The sequence below is a fragment of the Phascolarctos cinereus genome, unplaced genomic scaffold (assembly GCF_003287225.1).
Source record: "Phascolarctos cinereus isolate Bilbo 61053 unplaced genomic scaffold, phaCin_HiC Scaffold_2;HRSCAF=192, whole genome shotgun sequence".
NCBI classification, from domain to species: domain Eukaryota; kingdom Metazoa; phylum Chordata; class Mammalia; order Diprotodontia; family Phascolarctidae; genus Phascolarctos; species Phascolarctos cinereus.
In genome coordinates, this window is record NW_027555625.1 from 175,422,920 (window position 1) to 175,443,535 (window position 20,616).

The 20,616-nt window shown below is 41.0% G+C and overlaps 1 protein-coding gene across 4 annotated transcripts in view; it reads left to right on the forward strand.

Annotated features, from left to right (window-relative positions):
* The window catches only part of BLK (BLK proto-oncogene, Src family tyrosine kinase), an 82,387-nt gene that overhangs the window by 49,595 nt on the left and 12,176 nt on the right, over positions 1-20,616 (forward strand). For 3 of the 4 annotated variants that reach the window (XM_020985383.2, XM_020985390.2, XM_078149734.1), the window contains 7 exons: positions 848-941; positions 3,492-3,590; positions 5,218-5,321; positions 6,681-6,827; positions 9,275-9,427; positions 11,158-11,337; positions 12,651-12,727. In XM_020985383.2, the coding sequence (XP_020841042.1) occupies positions 848-941; positions 3,492-3,590; positions 5,218-5,321; positions 6,681-6,827; positions 9,275-9,427; positions 11,158-11,337; positions 12,651-12,727 (854 nt within the window). Of the gene's footprint in view, positions 1-802; positions 942-3,491; positions 3,591-5,217; positions 5,322-6,680; positions 6,828-9,274; positions 9,428-11,157; positions 11,338-12,650; positions 12,728-20,616 lie in introns of all 4 variants that reach the window. The other variant, XM_078149733.1, reaches the window with a different exon arrangement.

Consider the following 20,616-nt stretch of genomic DNA (forward strand, 5'->3'; position numbering starts at 1 on the left):
TCAGTACAAATTCTCATTGTGGGATTTCTGATTTATATTAAGAGGAGACATTATTCTAAGGCCAAGGAAAACCAATTATCCAGGACTTTCTGGGCCTTTTAGGGAAAGGTCAGAGTGGTAATCCAGCTCCTACAAGTGGGAAATTTGAATTCCAGAGAGGTTGGGTTTCTCCAGAAGAGGGCAGCACACAACAGGCTAAGAGATAATATACTAGGGAAAAACATGAATCAAGTGCCAACAAGCATGGAGTTAACCAGATTTGTGCCAGCCAAAATCAGAGACCAGGTATAAGTCAGGTGCAGAAACTTCTCAATAGGTCAGGTAGAATACATAGCACAGGATACGAAGCAAGGTGTAATTTTGAGGCAAACTAAGAAGTTCAATGGACAGAGAGCCTTTGGACAAAGCAAGGCCAATGCTGAAGCAGGGGACAAAGGAGGGAGCAAGAGGAGGCCACAACAGAGTGGAGCTCAGCTGAAGTCCTCAGGGGTGGGGAAGGACGGAAGCCATTTAGTAACTTCCTGTTTGTATTTTTTATTCTTTTGGGGGTGGGGTGGGGGTGGGGAGTGGGCTAGCTAGGTGCTTAACTGTATTTTTTCTGCTGAAAGAATGCAAATCATTTTATCAACCTCTAAATTCAGCACCCTGGGAAAAGCTCTAGTCACCCCAGTCTAGTTTCAGACTCCGTATTCTTACCACAACATCTCTGAACGAGTTTGCCTGGAGCCTAATCCTCACCATGACTGTGCCTATATGCCCCTTTTCCTGATTTTTCCCATATCATTCTCTCTTCCTGCCATAGCTCCAGAAACCTCAGAGAGCTGCCATCTTTTCTTCTTTATTGCAGAAGACCACTATGTGGTTGCCTTGTGGGATTATGAAGCCGAGAATGATCGGGACCTGAAGATGGTGAGGGGAGAGAAGCTGCAAATCTTGATGAAGTATGTTTCCCAGAATTCTATTCCACACAGGGAGTAACCTGCTGGCCTACCCTACCTTTGCAGGGGGTGGGGGTAGGGGACATTCCTTCAATGTTGTCCAAACCTTCCACCATTTGTCCTCCAGAGTCTTGCTGGGGGATTGGTTTGTGTTCACTCATTTCTACCTTCTATAGTTTGAATTTTCTCCTTGTTCCACATCCACTTTTTTGTATTTTTTTTATTTTAAATTTGAATACAAAATGAGAAAAGGAAAAAAAAACCATTGCCATGCACATAGCAGACCATAAGGGAGGATTCAATATAAAACAATTAATTTCCATTTCAAGAAAACCTATGTAGTATATACTACACATCGTCTTCAAAGCTGCCCAGCTTTTCTTTGCTTCCTTCTTGGTTTTCTTTTGTTCTCTGCCATGCACATTTTACTTTATTTTTCCCCTCCCTCCCCCAACCAGCCTAAAGAAGGCTACAGTTAGGTGTGGACATATATACATATACATAGATCTATAAACATACACATTTACACTCATTCACACATGTGTAGGACTGAACATGCTTATTTCCACCTGTTATCTGTTTCTCTGAAGGAGGAAAACATCTTCCTTCATGGGTCCAAGTCTTTCCATGTTTTTCTAAATCAACCAGCTCATCATTTCCTACACCATACCAATATTTCAACATAATCACATCCTATCTGAGAGATTGTCTATAAAAATTTTTCCCCAATTTTCTGCCTACTTTTTATTCTTGGCTACATAGATTTTATTTATCCAAGAAAATTTTAATTTAAACTAATCGAAATTGTCCTTTTATACTTCAACAATGCTCTCCCTTACATAACATAGTTTAATGTCTGATACTGCTGTATCTACTTCCTTTACATCTTTTTTTCCTGGTTTCTTTGAAGCTCCTGATGTTTTGCTCTTCCAAATGAACTTTGTAATTATTTTTTCTCCACATCCACTTTCAGTGAGAATAAATAGCCTGGATGTTATAAAGGCAACATTCATGCTATCTTAAGGTCAGCTCCAGAGTATTTTATCATTTCCTGTTGTACTACATCCTATATACTACAGGACTCACTTAGCCTGACATGCTTGTGTTTGGTAAGCTCCTGAGACAACTCTCCCCCATTCCCCATGGTTTTGCTCTAATTATCTGGAATCAGGCCAGAAGTTTCTGACTCACATATATTTATGAATGATTCCAGAAAAATGTGTCACAAACATGTCTGGTTTGTACAGAATCTCTTTTGCTTTTTAAAATGATTTGACCTACAAATTAAAAGTAAAGATGTAAAAGGTTGCATGTTTTAATTATTTTTTAAAAATAAAAATAAAACAATCTGTCCTTTTTGCTCATTGTTTTTTCAAATTTTGTTTTCTTACTTTTTACCAATCATTCAACTTCTATAGTAAAGAATAGAACCCAAGATTTAGAACTAGAAGGAATCTCAGAGATCATCTAATAAAACCCCAGGGTTTTACAAATGAGGAAACTGGGACAAAGAGTGGTCCAGTGACATACCCCAGATCACACAGATAGTAAGGGGCAGGAAGAGTATTCAAACCCAAATTTTGTTGTTCAGTTGTGTCTGCCTCTTCGTGACCTCATTTGGGGTTTTCTTGGCAAAGATTCTAAAGTGGTTTGCCATTTCCTTCTCCAGCTCATTTTACAGATGAGGAAACTGAGACAAACAGGGTTAAGTGACTTGCCCAGGGTCACAGAGCTAGTAAATGTCTGAGACCAGATTTGAACTCAAGAAGATGGGTCCTTCTGACTCCAGGCTCAGTGTTCTATCCGCTGTGCTTAAATCCTGACTCCAAATTCAGCACGTCCCACTGTACTCTGCTGCTACTATTTCATATATAGAGTAACTAGATTGATCATGTCATTTTAACTGAGTTTTTAAGAAGGAAAAATATATAACATATCACTGCACTTGAAACTTAGGATCAGAGTTGTAGACCAAGAAGGGACTTAAGAGTTCAAGTCTAACCCCCTCATTTCACTAATGAGGGAACTAATGTCTTGGGAAGAAGTGTTGCCCAAAGTCCCATAGTTACTGAGTGGCAGAGCTTTCCTCTGACTCAAATCCAGCAACTTTTCCCACTAAGCTACATTGCTTCCTCTTCATATCTTATTCTGAAAACCAAACTGCATCTGACTACTGTTCTGGAAGTTTGGCCTTCAAGTCCTAACCTGTGACAGAGCAGTTTCTATATACGGGGCTGTCTAGCTCCTTCTCCTCAATTCTGTCCCATTCTCCTACCGGGATCAAGTTTTCCATGAATGTTGCTCATTAACAGGTGAGAAGACAAGTACCAAACACATATTTGTAATTGTCAGGATGTCCCACCCCTCAGTAAATCAGAAATAATAGGGATGTACAAAGCCAGCTTATGATTCTGTTTGTCATTTCTCTTCTATCTATTTCTCACTATCTCTCAGGGTTGGGATCATGTTCGTAAAGTGATTTGAGCTCCCTCATAGGAAAGCCCTGAATGTAGGACTTTCATTATATTTGTGTTTTTCCTTTTTCACTCTCAGAACTGGAGATTGGTGGTTGGCCAAATCACTTGTCACTGGAAGGGAAGGCTATGTCCCTAGCAACTTTGTTGCTCCAGTAGAGACTTTGGAAATTGAAAAGTAGGTGCACTTTAATACTAATATTGGCACAGTCTTACATTTCGTGGGGGGAGGGGGTGGGATGGGGGACAGACATGAGAGCAATTGCCTGACTCTTTGAATTTTTGGGGTTTTTTTTACCACCTTGATTGCAACAAAGGTTCACTGTGATCTTCAATAAGCCAACTTGCTCTGCCCAGCCATAGAGAATGAGAATTGTCCCTGTACCCTTCCTTCCTGCATAGAGATAGATCTTTTTTTGTTTGTGTGTTTTTAGGCAATTGGGGTTAAGCAACTTGCCCAGGCTCACACAGCTAGTGAGTGTCAAGTGTTTGGTCTGAGGCTGGATTTGAACTCAGGTCCTCCTGATTTCAAGGCCGGTGCTCTATCCACTGAGCCACCTAGCTGCCCCCTCATAGAGATAGATCTTGTAAAATTCAGGACATACCTTAGGGTATGAGGCTGTGGTGTGGACTGTCTTGTCATAGTCAAGCTTCCCTGGGGCTTCATAAGACAGTTCCTTATCGGAATAATCATTCCCATGGAATTTGAACTCTTATCCCTACATAGAGAAGTAGTTTTTGTTGTTTTTCAGTCATGTCTGACTCTTTGTGATGCCATTTGGGTTTTTCTTTTTGGCAAAGATATTGGAACAATTTGCTATTTCCTTCTCCAGATCGTTTTACAGATGAAGAAATGAGGCAGAGTGTTAAGTCTTGCTCAAAGTAAACGTCTGAGGCCAGATTTGAACTCAGGTCCTCCTCCCTCTAGGCCCAGCACTCTATCCACTGCACCACCTGGGATGTAGTAGATAGAGGAACATATTTAAAGTTAGGGTTCAAGCTGGGGCCCTAATTTCCTCTATCCAGTCTCTTCTAGTTCAAAATTCTACTGGATTGGTATTGTATACATTAGAATGTTCAGGTAGCACATTTGCAGATGTGGGAGACGTTGGATCAACAACCAGTATATATTAAGTACTTACTTGTGCCAGTCACAGTATTAAATGCTGATGTTGGTGGAACTTTAAATCTAGGCTATAAAGGTTCTATTTAATTAAATTCAGTGATGATTTAATGAATGCCTAATATGTGGTATAGTGGATAAAGAGTCATGGCTTGGAATCAAGAAGACTTCTGTTGCAAGTCCATCTACTGGTTGTGTGACCCTGGGCAAACACTTAAGCTCTTGTCCCAGGCAACTCAAGGAGCTCACAATCTACTAGGAGTGTTAATATACATGCATATTTTCTGCCAACATCGTGTGTGTGTGTGTGTGTGTGTGTGTGTGTGTGTGTGTGTGAAGAGAGAGAGCGAGCTCTCAGGGGGCAGACATATAGCTCTGGACCAACACATTCTTTTCTTCATGTGTCTCTAAGTTGACAAAGTTCCCGTATGTGGAATGTCTGTCTCAAATCAAGTCGTAGCTATATTTTAGCTAGTTTCAAGGACTGATAATATTCTAGGAGGCAGGAAAGTATTACATAGACTCATGAGTTATGGGGTTTTGTGGGGGGGGTTTCCCCTTTGCCTTTGGGCATACTGGACATGGCTATGGGAGAAGCACCAAAGCATGAGGCGTAATGAGAAGAGCTCTGGAAGATTGTGCTACCATTTGATGGGTCCTCTCCTCCCCCTTCTCTTTCCAGGTGGTTCTGCAAAACAATTAGCCGGAGAGATGCTGAGAGGAAACTCTTGGCCCCTGTCAACAAGGCTGGTGCCTTCCTTATTAGAGAGAGTGAAACAAACAAAGGTAAGGACAAAGCAACCCTTCTGAGCAGCGCTGGGCAAAGAGCATGGCATTGGGAACCAAGAGGCCTACAGGGGCCCTGCCCTGGGCCTGGCTCAGCCCTTCACACTGTGAAATCTTGCTCAAATCACTTCTCTGTGTTTCCTTCTTCTGAAAAAGAGAGGAGCTGAACTAGGTGATTTTAAGATCCCTCCCAGCTTTGGCATTCTGTGATCCTGGATGTCATTTGTCAACCTGGAGGCACATGAAGCCAGGGAATGGGTAGGGCCTGAGCAAAAGCCATGTGCCAGCCCTCTGAAATTATCTTTCCCTTCTGTGTGTGTGTACCTATATATGTTGGCAGAACATACATAGTACATGCTTGTTTGTACATTGATACTCTGATGGGATTATAAGCTCCTTGAGGTCAAGGACCTTATTTTTGCCTTTTTCTGTGCCCCAGCACTGAGCATGATACATAGAAGGAACTTAAATGCTTCTTAACTGATACAAGCATTGCGTTCTCTTCTCCCTCTAGTGGAAGAGGAAGAAGCCGGTTGGTAAGGGGAGGGGGGAGAGGGAATGTGAATGAGACTAGTGGGGATGGCTTTGATTAGGAGAACTTGGGCTGGAGACAACAGGGAGAAAGCAGAAGAGCTGCTTCTAGCCAGCAGCCTGGCTGTGACAATGTCTTGGGTAGCAGACATTGAAGCCTAAACATCCTCCCCACACCCACACCCAGGGTGTCTACAATACCTGGAGCAACCCTTTAAAAGTAGGAGACTGTTCACTATCATAGGAAGCCCTGGGTTCAAACTCCAGCTCTGCCACTAGTTGTGTGACTCTGAGCAAGGTATCTGTCTTCTCTGGGCCTCTGTTTCCTCCTCTCTCAAAAGAGGAAAGTTAGACCAAATGACCTTGAGTGTCCCTTGCAGATCTAAATCTATAATCCTTCTAGGAATAAGTGCTCAGAAGATAAGGTTAGCAACACTTGGTAATTAGTCAGATGGGAAAATCTTGCTAGGGTCTTGACTTGAGCTAAATTTTGAGGAATTGATGAAACTATAGGCAGAAGTCAGGTAGACATGGGAAATGTTTGGAAAACTCCATTATTTTGGGGGTGGGGCAAGACAATTGGGGGTTAAGTGCCTTGCCTAGGGTCACACAGCTAGTAAGTGTCAAGTGTCTGAGGCTGGATTTGAACTCAGGTCTTCCTGACTCCAGGACTGGTGCACTATCCTCTGTGCCACCTAGCTGTCATAACCCCACCCCACTAAGTAATTTAAAGGAAACCCAAATCCCACTGTATTTGCCTAGACATTTAATTTCCTTGAGTTGATGACTTATTTCTCCCATATGTGTGTTTGTTAATTAATTCTCCAGGTGCCTTTTCCCTGTCTGTGAAGGATACTACCTCTGCTGGGGATGTGATCAAACATTATAAGATCCGGTCCCTAGATGAAGGAGGGTATTATATCTCTCCCAGGATTACCTTCTCATCGCTACAAGCTTTGGTCCAACATTATTCTAGTAAGAGCTGGGTACTGAATTTGGTTCTAGGGAAATCCCTTGTGCTTATATAGAAGTATATATTAAACAAGATTGGGCTTTATAATTGATGGCTGTGAGCCCTGTGCTAGGTACAAGGAGAATCATATTCTACTCCCAGTTCTGACACTCACTAGCCTTTCCTTCTCTCCTCTCTCTGGACTTAGCTGCATATACTCTGCTCATCTGGTACAAGTTGGTTAGAAATGAATTCCCTAAATCTAAGCAATTCTTAGAGAAAGAGAAATAAAAAGGTCAGTGTTCCCCTTCCCACCACATCCCCATTAATTCAAAACTTGTCACAACTGTTCTTACTTAACAATGGTATAGCAATCATGAAACAGGCAACAATCCACAGTCAAAATTTTTAAAAGATACAAAGTCTAGGTTAGAGTTTTTGATTTATTTAAAGAGAACAATAACTCTAAATATCAGTGTGACCTGAAGAATCCTGTTATGTTAAAGATGGCCAAAGTCAGAGAAAGAGATACTGCTCTTGGTTAATCAAAGAATATTCCTACTACAAGAGTGGGTTACCACATAATCATTTTTTTGGAGTTTAAGAGTTTCCTATTAGAAACTAGTTGAACCTTTGATAGAGATGAAACGAAGGATTTTAGACTAGGACAGTCTACGATTAAGTACTGACAAGGTTTATTTCATTCAGATAATTCCCAAAGGACTTCAGACAAGAATAATATTATTTATTAGTATTTTCCTTAAAGAAAGGAAGGTCCTTAGAGTGTTTTCACAGTTTTATCATATTATCTGGGACATGGTGGAGTTGATTTGATGACCTTTGAGCTATTTCCCAGTTCTGACATTGTATAGCTCTATAGTTCATGACATTAATGATATTGAATTAGTGGAAACATAGGCATTGCCCAATTTGAAATTGTACTCAGGCAATACTTAGACACTTGAATAGGTTTATAATCTCTTCTACCTTGGTGCATGTTCATCAAAGATTCTCCAGTCTCCATCCTCATTTTTCTTAACTTTTTATACTTGACAAAACCAGATCCTAATGTGATTAACCCTGTAGACCTCAGAATATTTTTAAATGTATAAGATCACAAAAGAAACCAACTACATTGAAATACAATTATTAAAAAAAAAAGTTCATGAACACTGGTAAAGAACTCCTGTGTCTATCTTTTAATTTTTGTGGGTACCAGTGCAAAACTAGGGCTGCTCATCTGCCCATGTCTCACTACTATTGCCCACCTGCCTATCTCTCACTATCACTGCTCAACTTGCCCACCTCCTCCCTCCAGCATTACATTTCACCGAGGATGTCTTTTATACCACTTCTTGCTTATAAATCATTGCTAATAATATGCTGCGCATCCTTGCACCTACTATTCACACTGCCTTTTGCAGTTCCTCTGTGATCATATGGCAGTTATTTCACAATAACATCATTAATACATTGTAACTGAATCTCAGAGTTATATTTAGGTTGTGCTGGTAAATGTTTAACAAGTAGCTCTTCAGAAGAAAAAAACTGTACACAAGGCATTTAATCTACATTATTACCATTTTTCTCCATCACTTTCTTAAGTCTAAACAATCAACAAAGCAGTAACTCAAGCCTTTATTTAATGCATTTGTAGACTTGAGATATAAAAGCTCACACAGAAAATTTAACAATCAGCTTTTGTGAGTCTATTAGAGCTGACTCCAGCATACCCCTACAAAGTTCCTCTGTAAAGATATTTAGGCTGATTATCCTATTATAATATTATTTCCATAGAATTTTCCATTTCCATGGAAATTACCAATTCACCAAAGTATTTCCTCATGGCAATTAATAACATTAAGTGGCCTTGCCTTCACCAATCCCAAGCCTGCCACATACAGGCTCACTGTATGACAGCTCTAAAAGGAGCAAAATTTAAATCTAAATGCACTTGAAGAGCGTGGATTAATACACACCTTATGCTGGTCTAATGCCGAGTGGCATAGTAGAGGTCTTGCCTTGGAGTAAGAATGACCTTGGTACAAGTCCAGTCTCTGGAACATATTGGCTATGGGGCAAGTCATCTACTTCTCAGTGTCCTGGGCAACTCTTTAAGTTGGAGTTGTAGTCTAGCTATCTGCATACCTGCATTAGTAGAGGGACATTTCCTCACTGGAAAGTATTCTACATCCATAAAATCTCAGGGCAAAAAAAAGTGTATGTTAAGCACCTACCATATGAAAGACAAGGTGATAGGTGCTTCATTCGAATAAAGCACAAATAATGGCAGAAGGAGAAGTGGAGAAGAGACCATAGCAAAGCCATTTGTATCTTTCTGGAATGTTAATGAGCAAAGATTAGTAATGTCAGGTGGGGGGACTAGGATGTTCCAAATAGAAGGGAGAGGCACGGTTCCTTTGCTGCCCCAGAAATGACCCGTCCATGTGTTTTTGTCACTGTAACACAGAGAGAGGGGACGGTTTATGCCAGAAGCTGACTATGCCCTGTGTGATTCTGGATCCTCAGACACACTGGGCCCAGGATGAATGGGAAGTGCCCCGGCAATCACTGAAACTGGTGAGGAAACTTGGTTCTGGACAGTTTGGAGAAGTCTGGATGGGTAAGTATGTGCTGCTCAGGGTCTCCTGGGGATACAGTATGGGGAGGGGGAAATGAAACAGACAGGGGAAAAGGGGCCTCTCGGGGGGGGGTCAATCCCTTGTGTATGTTATATGCTGTTATACATGCTTTCTTTGGGGCCTCAAAATAACACTGAAGCAAGTAGGTTAGGACTTAGATTAAATTGTAAGCTCCTTGAGGGCAGGAACAGTCTTTTTTAAAATTTTTAATTTTTAAATTTTTTTTTACTTTTAGGCAATTGGGGTTAAGTGACCCACCCAGGGTCACACAGCTAGTAAGTATCAAGTGTTTGGTCTGAGGCCGGATTTGAACTCAGGTCCTCCTGACTTCAGGGCCAGTGCTCTATCCACTGTGCCACCTAGCTGCCCCCTGGAACTGTCTTTTGCCTCCTTTTACATCCCCAGCTTAGTGCCTGGCACACAGTAGGTGCTTAATAAATGTTTATTGATTGATTGACTTCTTATCCCCATCCAATGAAGAGGAAGCTGAGATAAGTGGTGTGGCTAAAGGAACACAGCAAGGCTAACCAGAGGATTCCAATCCCTAGTCTGGTACTTTCTTCCTTAAGTTATTTGGAGGCCTTCCTTCTGAACCTTTCTGGGTGATCCCTAGGCCGGTAATCTCTCTCTTGAATTATTTGCAGACCTTCTCTCCGAACCTTTTTGGATGGGTTCTTGAGGAGAGGAACTATTTTGTGACCTTGTGTCCCCAGTGCCTGGAGTAGTGCTTGGCACACAGTAGGCCCATAATAAAGGCTTAATGAACCTCCTCCTCTTTGTCACTTTACTTTTATTTATTGTCTTCCATTACTAGAATATAATTGAGGGAAGAGACTTTCTTTTTTGCCTTTATTTGTATTCCCAGTGCTTAGCACAGTGCGCACAGTGCGCACAGTGCCTGGTATGTAGTAAACACTTAAAATGTGCTTATTGGGGCTGCTAGGTGGGGAAGTACATAGAACACCAGCCCTGAACTCGGGAGGACCTGAGTGCCTGAATTCAAATCCAGCCTCAGACACCTACTAGCTATGTGACCCTGGGCAAGTCACTTAACCCTGATTGCCTCCCCCCTCCCCCCAAAAAAAGTGCTTATTGATTTAACCTGAATGGGTGAAAGAATGAATGAATAAAATGATTTTTTGCTTAACAAATGCTTATTGGTGGTTGATTGAATGACAGCAAAACTCTTCTGGATTCCTAGTTTTGAGTCTGAAATGAATCGTAGAATTTTAAAGTTTGAAGGCACTTCAGGGACCATCTAGTCCAACTCATACCCAAAAATGAATCCGTACCACAACATACCCAATAAGTAGTCTTCCATCCCCTGCTTAAAGATTTCCATTGGGGGGCTGCCCAATGCCTCCCCTTTTGGACAGCTCTAACTGTTAGCAAGTTTTTCTTGACATCAAGCTTAAATTTGCCCTCTTCCCAATTTCTCTCTGCTGCCTCTGATTCTGCCAACTGAGACCCAATGAAACAAGTCAAATCCCTCTTCCATATGACAAACTTTCAAATAATTAACTTTCTGAATTTCAATCTATTCATATGTAAAATGGGGATGGTAAGTGGCAGAGCTAGGATTAGGAACCAAGTCTTCTGATTCCTATCCAAATGCTTCCACTGCCTCATGTTGCCTCATGGTGAAAGGGCCTTGCTTCTAAGTAGAACATCTATATCCTTAATGGGCATCTTGATCTTCTCCTTGGCACAGGTTATTATAAAAATAACATAAAGGTGGCCATCAAGACCCTGAAGGAGGGCAGCATGTCTCCCGAGGCCTTCCTTGCCGAGGCCAATCTGATGAAAACCCTCCAGCATGACAAACTGGTCCGTCTCTATGCAGTGGTAACCCAGGAACCCATCTATATTGTCACAGAATACATGGCCAAAGGTGACAAGACTTAGACCTTGAGATTGAGGCTGGGGGTGGGCAAGGGCTGTAGGTGGTATAGATATGTAAGATTCTGGCTGCTAAGAGTTTAGATTCAGTGGACTTCACTGACTACTGATTGAGTGCTTGTCAGGCAGATCTCTAAGAGACAAAGCCTGAACAATGAGTTGAAGCAAGTGGTCAATCTCTGTCCTCTCTGGGGGATGAAAGGGGCAGGGAGAGAAAGGAGTAAGTGCTACTTGTGAAGGTTGCTCTCTCTGGGAGTTTAGGAAGACAAGCTTTATATTTCATTGGTCCTCACAGGAGGAAGAGGAGATAGAAGAGAAAGGAGAGGAGAGGAGAAGAAAGAAAGAGATGGAAGGGGGAAGAGGAGGAGAAAGAAAATTAGGAAAGGGAAGGGAAATGGAGGAGAGAGAATGAGAGAAAGTGGGGCCAGGAGTGGAAAGAAAAGAAGAGAGAAGGGGGTGAAAAAAGAAGAGAGAAAGAGTAAGGCAAAGAGAAACTGAGGAAAGAGCAGAGGAGAGGAGTGGAGAGGAGCAGGAAAAGGAGAGAAAGGGAAAAGGGGAAAAATATGGAAGAAGAGGAGATTAGAGTGGAGGCAAGGGGGAAAGAGGGGAGAGAAAAGGAGGGATGAAGGTGGGAAAGAGGGGGAAAGAAGGAATGAGGGTAGGAAATGGAAAAAAAGGAGAAGGAAGAAGAGAGATGGGGAGAGAAAAGATGAAAGAAGCAAGATTGAGAGAAAAGGGAAAAGGAGAGATGGGACAGAGGAGAGGAGGTGAGAAGAAAGAGGAAGGGGAGGAGAGAAGGGTAGAACAGATGGGAGAAGGGAGGAAAGAGAGAAGAGGAGAGAGGAGCATTGCTGCCTCCATTGTTCCCATGCTGCAGGGATGCTGCTCTCCCCATGCATTCCTCATGAAACATCAGCATGCCATGGATGCTATTCTGAAGCACCAGGCCCTTAGAGTGGAATGCTCCAGATTAGAAGAACCTGAGCAAGAAAAGAAGGCTAACAAAGAAAATTATTTTAAAACTTATTTCATGCAGCGAGCCTGCCTCTAAACAAATCTTAAGAGTAAGAAGCAGCTCTTTGGGCATACAACATACTGCTAGGGCATGTTAGATATGTTGGGAGGTTACATGGGTTATCACTTAACAAACTACTCTCTCTTTGCCCAAAATGACCTGGAAGAGTTTATTTGGCTGGTTTACTTTTAGGAGCAGCTTGCTCTGGGAGAATCTAGCTGAGCAAAGTTGACAAGAGCAGATGCCAGGTCATTTTTTCTGAAACAGTGCTTTAATTTCTTTCTTATTAGGGTGCTTATTGGATTTCCTAAAGACGGAAGAAGGTGGCAAGCTGCAGTTATCAAGACTGATTGACATAATGGCCCAGGTGTGTGAGCCAGGGATAACCAGTAACAATAACAATGGTCCCATCTGTCATTTGCTCAATGCTTACCCTTCCCAGAATACTTTAACACACATTCTCTTGTTTTTTAAAATAGTATTTTTTTCCAATTACATGTAAAGATAATTTTTAACATTCATTTTTTAAAAATCTGAGTTTCAAATTTTTCTCCCTCTTTCTTCCCCCCTCCCTAAAATGGCAATCAATTTGATATAGGTTATATAACACATTCTCTCATTCTATCTTGACCTCAGAAAGGGTAAATAATCATTTACTAAGGACCCATGAGTAGATCCAGTGATGAATCCATTATGTTATGTTGTCGCCACTCAGTGGAGACAAAAAGTGGAGAGTTCAAAGATTGGCACTGATTCAGTAGAATGGCCATTGGGCCACCTCAGTTATCTTGAGGATTAGAGAGAATTCTATCAGTGAATAAGAGTGCCCATACTGGCCTTGTTTCTTGAAATAGAATGCTGATGGGTATCAATCAACCTTCCAATAAGGCTTTATTAATAGCCTACTATGTACCAGGAACAATGCTGGGTAGTTAGGATACAAAAAAAAAAAAACCAGAAAATAATTTCTACCCTCAAGGAGCTTACATTTTGCTAGGGGGTTCACATACAAGCAAATAAACAGACAGACACAGTAAATACACAGTGAACTGATGAGAGGTCAGATAGTAACATCTAAAGAAACCACAAAACGTGGGACTTGAACTGAGTCTTCAAGGAATTTAGAGGTTCCCTGTAGCAGAGGTTAGGAAAGAGACAATTCCAGGAAGGGCAAGAGAAAGGAAATGGAATTTTACATACAAGAAGATGTGAGGGGTGAGTAAGACCAACTCATTTCTCATTCAGGACATTCCTGTCTCCATGACTTTGTGCTAACTCTCATATTTGGAATAGATATCTTAGAATCCATTCTTTCCTTCAAAATTGCTCAAATACCACTTCTTCCTCCATGAAGCCTTTCTTTCTCCCTCCAATGGCTAGTGCCCCACACCATTACCTTGTATTTTTCTTGAATACATTTTGTATATGCTTATTTATGTGCATATCTCCTTGCTAATGTATAGTCTCCTTAAAGTCAGAGACTTTCGTTTTTGTCTCTCTATCTCTAGCTCTTAGCATGTGCCTAACACATAGTAGGTGTTTAATGAGTTCTTGTTGATTGATGGAACACTGTTAATCAGTTTGGAAGGATCAGCTGGAGTCAGATCAAAAAGAGATTTAAATGCTTAACAGAAGAGATTGCATTTTAATCTAAAGGCGATGGGGAGCCAGAGCATCTTGTTGATCAGAAGAGCAACATGGTCAGAACTGTGTGCTAAACATGTAGGGTTAAATAGCTTCTATATAAAGTAATTCTTCTTCCATGGGTCTATAATCTAATCAAGGCAGTCATTCTCTCATTGTCTCACAAAGGCACCCATAACCCTCTTATTCAGTGTAACTACTTGTACTCCTCTAACCCTCCTGAGGAGGGTTGGTCCACCCAACATGCTATGGGCATACATGAATACCTTTCTAACATACAAGCTAGCCATCTATTACTCTACTCCCTACCTTCTTTGCCCACCTCTTTTCCCAGTATCCTTCTGCCTTCTTTGCCTGCCTCTTCTTCTAGTTATAAATCTTTCTGATAACATCTTTAGTCATTGTCTACAAGGAAGTCCTTCACTGGTAATATGCCTCCCTCAGTTCTCACCCTCTATGCTCCTCTCCATAAGATAGATGCTGTGGTTACTAGGCCTCTGATTTCCTTGTATAGAGAGCTCCCAGGGGAAGAAAAAAAACCTTCTGCCGAAACAGGTCAGCAACCTGCTCTGCAATGTGTCGTCTCAGAGATTGCCTGGGGAACTGAGAGGCTATGTTACTTTCCCAGAGGTACACAACCAGCATGTGTCAAATGTGAACCTGGTTCTTTCTGTACTGGAGGCCAGATGTATCCATTATGCCACTATCTTATGACAGCTTCTAAAATGAAAAAGTTATTCAATTTCCAAGAACCCTGATGGTGAGTCAGTGTTGGGGACCTTCCAAACACTTGAGCAGGAATGCATTTCAGCAGCTGTGAAATATTCAGACTCCATCCTCAGACAGAAAATAATCCAGCGTTAAATATCTTTACATAATTTGAAGAGATCAAGCCCACTTTGCCCTAGGCATCATGATACCAAAGCTAGTGGAGGTAGAACTTGATGTTCTTTGGAATCTTATTCAGAATTTACCCATCCCAGGGAGGGGAAGAGAGTTGGATTAGGGGAGGAAAATTTATTTCATTGGGGTTACTAAAGCTTGACAGACTAAATCCCCTCCCCATGACCGGCAGGAAAACACATTTGACAGCCATGAAGCGTGGGTGTTTGGTCTGTGGTCAGCCTGTGATACACACAGAAACACAGCCACGCACATTATACTCTCCTCCTCTCTCTATAACTACTCACTTTAACATTTCCTTCGTTGATTTCTCATCCCACTCACAAAATTCAGGCTTTCCCTAAAGCTCTGTCCTCAAGATATGACCCAAATTAATACAACAAATATTAGTTGGCAAGACGTACTGTGATCAAGATTCTATTTTCGGGGATGAAGGAGAGAATGTAATGAAGGAACTTATACACTAATAGGGTACATAAGATAAATATGTGAAAAAAAAACAACAAACCATTCCCACAGTCTATCTCCATAAGATGCTCTAAGGGAACCTAACCACCATAACCACAATTAGCATGCACTGAGCAGAGATTTGTCCTCCTAAGTGCTAAAGTTTTGAGAGTGCTAATAACACTTGAATTCCTTCAGAAATAACTAAGCCAGCACCTGGGTAGAAAAATCAGGGGAAAAGGACTGGATCTGTGATTTCACTGGTATAGGGAACTCCCAAGGGAAGAAATCACCTCAACCAGTGCAGTGGGCACCTTTGGCAGCACCTTCTCTATATGCAGTATAAGAAAGTACTGAGTACAGAGTACTGAGAGTTTAAGATTTTGCCAATATTTACACTACCAGTAGGTTTTAGAAGCATGACTCGACCCCATGTCTCACTGTCTTCAAGGCCAGCTCACTATCCACTCTGCTAAATAATTAGACTAACCAGGAGGTGCTTTCTTTCCCCAGAGCACTGCTCCAAATTGCTTGAATTCTTCCAGACTATGCTTATATCCCTTGGTCAAAAGATGTAAGGACAAGAACAAGTAGATTTTGTAGTTTCTGTTCAGAAAAAAAGTGCCACTCTGGTTTTCCTCCTTCTCCCTCTAAAAAGAAGTGAAAACTCCCACCTTTCTCTCCGACCTTCATTCTCTCTCTCTCTCTCTCTCTCTCTCTCTCTCTCTCTCTCTCTCTCTGTGTGTGTCTCTCTCTCCCTCTCCCTCTCTCTCCCTCTCATTCCACTCTCCCTCCCTTTCTCCTCCTTCTTTATCTCTCTCTCTTGTGTTCTTTCCTTTCTCCTTCTTTCCTTCCCTCTCTCTTTCTCTCCGTCTCCTCCCTACCTTTCCTTCTTTCTTTCTCTTCCTCTTCCTCCCTCTTTTTCTCTCTCACTCTTTCTCTCTCTTTCCCTCTCCCCTGTTCTCCCTTCATGCCTCCTCTTTCTCTGAAAGCACCAGAGGGCAAATTTGGATGGAAGGATAGGAGAAGGAGGAAGGAGATGGAACCATTAGGTTCCGAAGAAACGTGCATATGTACACAGAGAAACCTGAACTAATTTGTTGCTTGCTCATTGAATACACACTTGATTTTGAGTTCTTAACATCATTAATTATAAAATGACTTCTCACAGGAATAGTCATTTCTCAGTTGTGTTCACATTATACACCTTTTAAAATGATATTTATTTATTGGGACCATGAATGAAATGGCCATATCTTTGTTTTAAAAAGTTGTATTGATGTCTTTTGTTTTCTCTACCAGTTATTTCTCTATTAAGAGTCAACAAGCATTTATTACATACCTACTATGTGCCAGGCACTGTGCTAGGTACTTTAATCCTTTATTTTAACAAAATAATAATTATGAACCCTACCAACAACAGACATGAGTGACATGTACAATATTCCATACCCATAGTCCCTTGCCTCTTTGCCATGTTTTATCTTCTATTCTCTGAAACCAAAATTTTGGCAAAACTATTTGGAAAAATGTAATTGGCCATCTAAAATTGATGTTGGGAAAAGAGACTATATATCTATGCTTTTCATATAAGAAATAGATAAGTCACTTTGTAGTGTTAAAAATTACTTTTATAAAAATGTAGCAGTACTGAGGAATGTAATGTGCTAATCAGGGTTGCTCAATCATTCTTATTTGTTCCTTGTTTTACTATTGCATCACTACCCAGGTGGATGCTCCTTTTCTGCCCTGGGAAGTAGTCCCATAGAATCTATGGTTCTCTTTATGTTTTTGTTAGCTAAGCCCTCAATCAAAAATATTTCTGGCAAAACACCTCAGTGCTAGTTCTACCTCTGTCTCTTCCTCTTGTCTGAGAACAAGTTGCTTCTTCCCAACAGTACTGTCAGTAATTATGCACAACCCAACTGAGAACAGCTGGTAATTACTATAATGTATGAAGACAAACTAAAAATTATAAGCAAAGAAAAGTAAATAAACACCATTCCCCTCCAGACAAAAAGAAAAGGTTTCAGCTTATCATTAAAGCTTAAGGTGTAGGGGAGGATAGGCAGGAAGGAGATGTGGGAGTGTCAATAACACAGGTTCTTTTCTATCTATCATCTCCGTTCCTCTTACCTGGATACTAGAGTCCTGATGCCTTTCTTTGTGATGGCTGCCTCTACCTGTGGTTCTGATCTTTTATCTCCTTGTGGCTTCTTATAGCTCCCCTTTCTCCAGCTCTTGAAAGGAGAAAAAAACGCTTCTAAAATATTTTAAATCAAAGGATTGACCTTTAGCAATGCTTCAAATAATGTTAATATTTAAATAGGTCATAATGAACAACTGATCTGAACTTACCCAAAGTATTTCAGTCTAGAGGAATCATTTTAAAGGAGATGAAAACTAAAAGCAATTAAATTTTTATTAATTACAGATTTGTGTAGTTTATATGAAAAATAGAAATAGATACTCTTCTAAATAGTACAAATATATTGCCTTATATAAGACTTCTAAGCTATAGGCAACTCTCAATTTAGATAAAAGTTTTGGTAGCATAACCAAGTTTCTAAATCAGCTATCTGAAACTCAGAACATTTTTTTTTCTGTGAAAATAGTAGTTGGTAAGCAACAGTTGCTCTGGTAGCCAAAATAAAAATACACCCCAAACATACCCAAGGCAAGCATTTAGAGGGGCAGAGAGACCTCAGACATTGGGAAAATGCCCTGTGGCAAAATGGGTCCCCAGATTGCAAAGGATTGAAGAGTAAAATGGGTGGTAGAGATAAATGGGTAGTAGAAAAATCAATTGCTTTTTCAAAAATTTGGGCAAATGAGAAAGAAACGGCTTCAAGTTTTTCAGCCCCGCACTCCAAATGTTTCTCTGTCTTTGCCTTCCTTCTGTCTCAGAGCCAGCAATGGAAGAGAAATATTTCTCATCCTTGTCAAGGTTGGCTCCTCGACCTGTGTCCATCGCTCCCATCCCAACCAGCAGCCAACCTCTCTCTCTCATATATCTTCAATCTCTCCTCCACTGGTTCATTCCTTTTTGCCTAAAAATATGGTCAGTCCTTCCCAGTTCTTAAAAAAACAAAACAAAACCCTATCTTTGACCTTCCTATTCCACTCAGCTACCATTTTACTTCTCTCTTCTCTTTCACTGCCCAAATTCTTGAAAAGGCACTTGATGCCTCTCCTACCCATTTTACTCTTTGCTATACTTAGTATCTTGTGTGCTAAAGATACAGGGAAAGAAAAAAGACAACTCCTCAAGGAGTTTGCAATCTAATGGGGGAGATAACATGCAAACGACTACGTACAAGCATACGTACGGGATAAATTGGAGAAAATCAATAGATGGAAGGCACTAGCATTAAGGGGAACCAGGAAAAGCTTTCTTGTAGAAGGTGAGCTTTTATCTGGGACTTAAAGGAAGCCAAGAGACAGGTGTTTGATGACTGAGGAAGCAAATGTTCAAGCTTCTGAGTGTATCAATTTATTAAGCAATGCATGCCAATTGCATAACAAATCAAGACCAGGCCTCTTCAGCCTTGGCACTGGACCCTGAATACAGAGGAAGACAGATTTTTATGCATTTAAAAACAATTAACTAAACAAGACCAATTAATTAAAAGAAAACAATCAGGGTACAAAATTAGGTAATCTGTTTTCTAATTGGAAGAAAGCTTAGGGACTTTCCAAGTTAGCAGGGGGAGAGCAAACAAGTACAATTCCCTGAAATCAGAAAAAGAAGTGTCCCACCACTCCCCCTAGTTGTCTGTACTCAAAGGAACGTGGAAATAATAACTGATTAACCCGGTACAGGGCCAGTTTTCAGATAAGACATATGGGCTGCTTGAGATTTTTAATTGTGACAAAACTTTGCATCAATCTTTGAATCTGACTAGGTTTTCTAGTCAGCATAATCTAGGCCCTTAGTTAAGAATTACTAAGCAAGGGCAGCTAGGTGGCAAAGTAGATAGAGCTTTGGCCTTGGAGTCAGGAGGGCTTGAGTTCAAATCTGGCCTCAGACACTTGACACTTACTAGCTGTGTGACACTAGGCAAGTCACTTCATCCCCATTGCCTTACCAAAAAAAAGCAAAAGCAAAAAAAAAAAAAGAATCGCTAAGCAGCAGGCAGAGTGGTCTAGTTTCCCAGCCACATGGGGCTAGGTTCAAACAACACAATAAAATTTTCTTATAATTCCCATAATTCAATAAAGTTTTCACACAAGGCAGAGATTGGACTAGACTCATAACTGAATAGAAAAGGAACTGAGCTAGGTCCAGAACTGAGTTACGAGATGGAGCTAGTGTGGTTCATTCAATTCACACACAAGGAAGCCAGAAGGGATAATATTTCAGTCATGGGGAATTTCCAGTGAAAATGCCCATCTTGAGATGGAGTCAGTCAACAAATCTTTATTAAGCACCTAACATGTTTCAGGTACTGGAGTGTTTTGTTTTTGTTTTTGCAAGAAACAGCAAGGAAGGAGGCCAATGTCACTGGATTGCAGAGTACATGCTGGAGGGGGCAGGGTGGGGTATAGGGAAGAGGAAGGGATAAGAAGAGTGGGAAGTTAGGATGGGACCAGGTTACAAAAAGCTACAGAGTATTTTTAAAAATCATATCTATGCCTTAGAAAATTTATTTAACTAATGAGTAGAGGATCACTGGAGTGGGGAGAGACATGGGACATGCAGACTAATCAACAGGCTGTTACAGTAGTCCAAGTATGAGATGATGAGGGCCTGTACCAGGGGGTGACAGTGTCAGAGGAGAGAAGAAGGTGATTATAAGAGTGTTATAAAGGTAAAAATCGACAAGATTTGGCAACAAATTGAATATGGGGGTGAAAGATAGTGAGGAGTTAAGTATGACATAAGTGGTAAGCCTAAGCAACTGGGAGGATGGTGGTGTTCTCAGTACTATTCAGGAAATTGTAATGAGGTCATTCCTAAAATGAGTGTTTTTAAGTAGGGTGCTGTTCACATTCCCATTCCCTTTCCCCCCTACCTCAAAATTTCCATTGGCCTAAGAATGATAAGTCATTTATCAAACTATTATAAAGATCTTCTGCAAACCATTCCCTGGAACTTGGCTGGTGTTTAAATCCCACAATGCACCTAGCAGAGAAGTTACTACAGAACTGGTATTAAATAGTGGTAATCATGTGGCACTTAGAGTCAGGAGAACCTAGGTTTGAATCCTGCCTCAGACGCTGACCTTAGGCAAATCATTTAGTGTCTCTGCATCTCAGTTT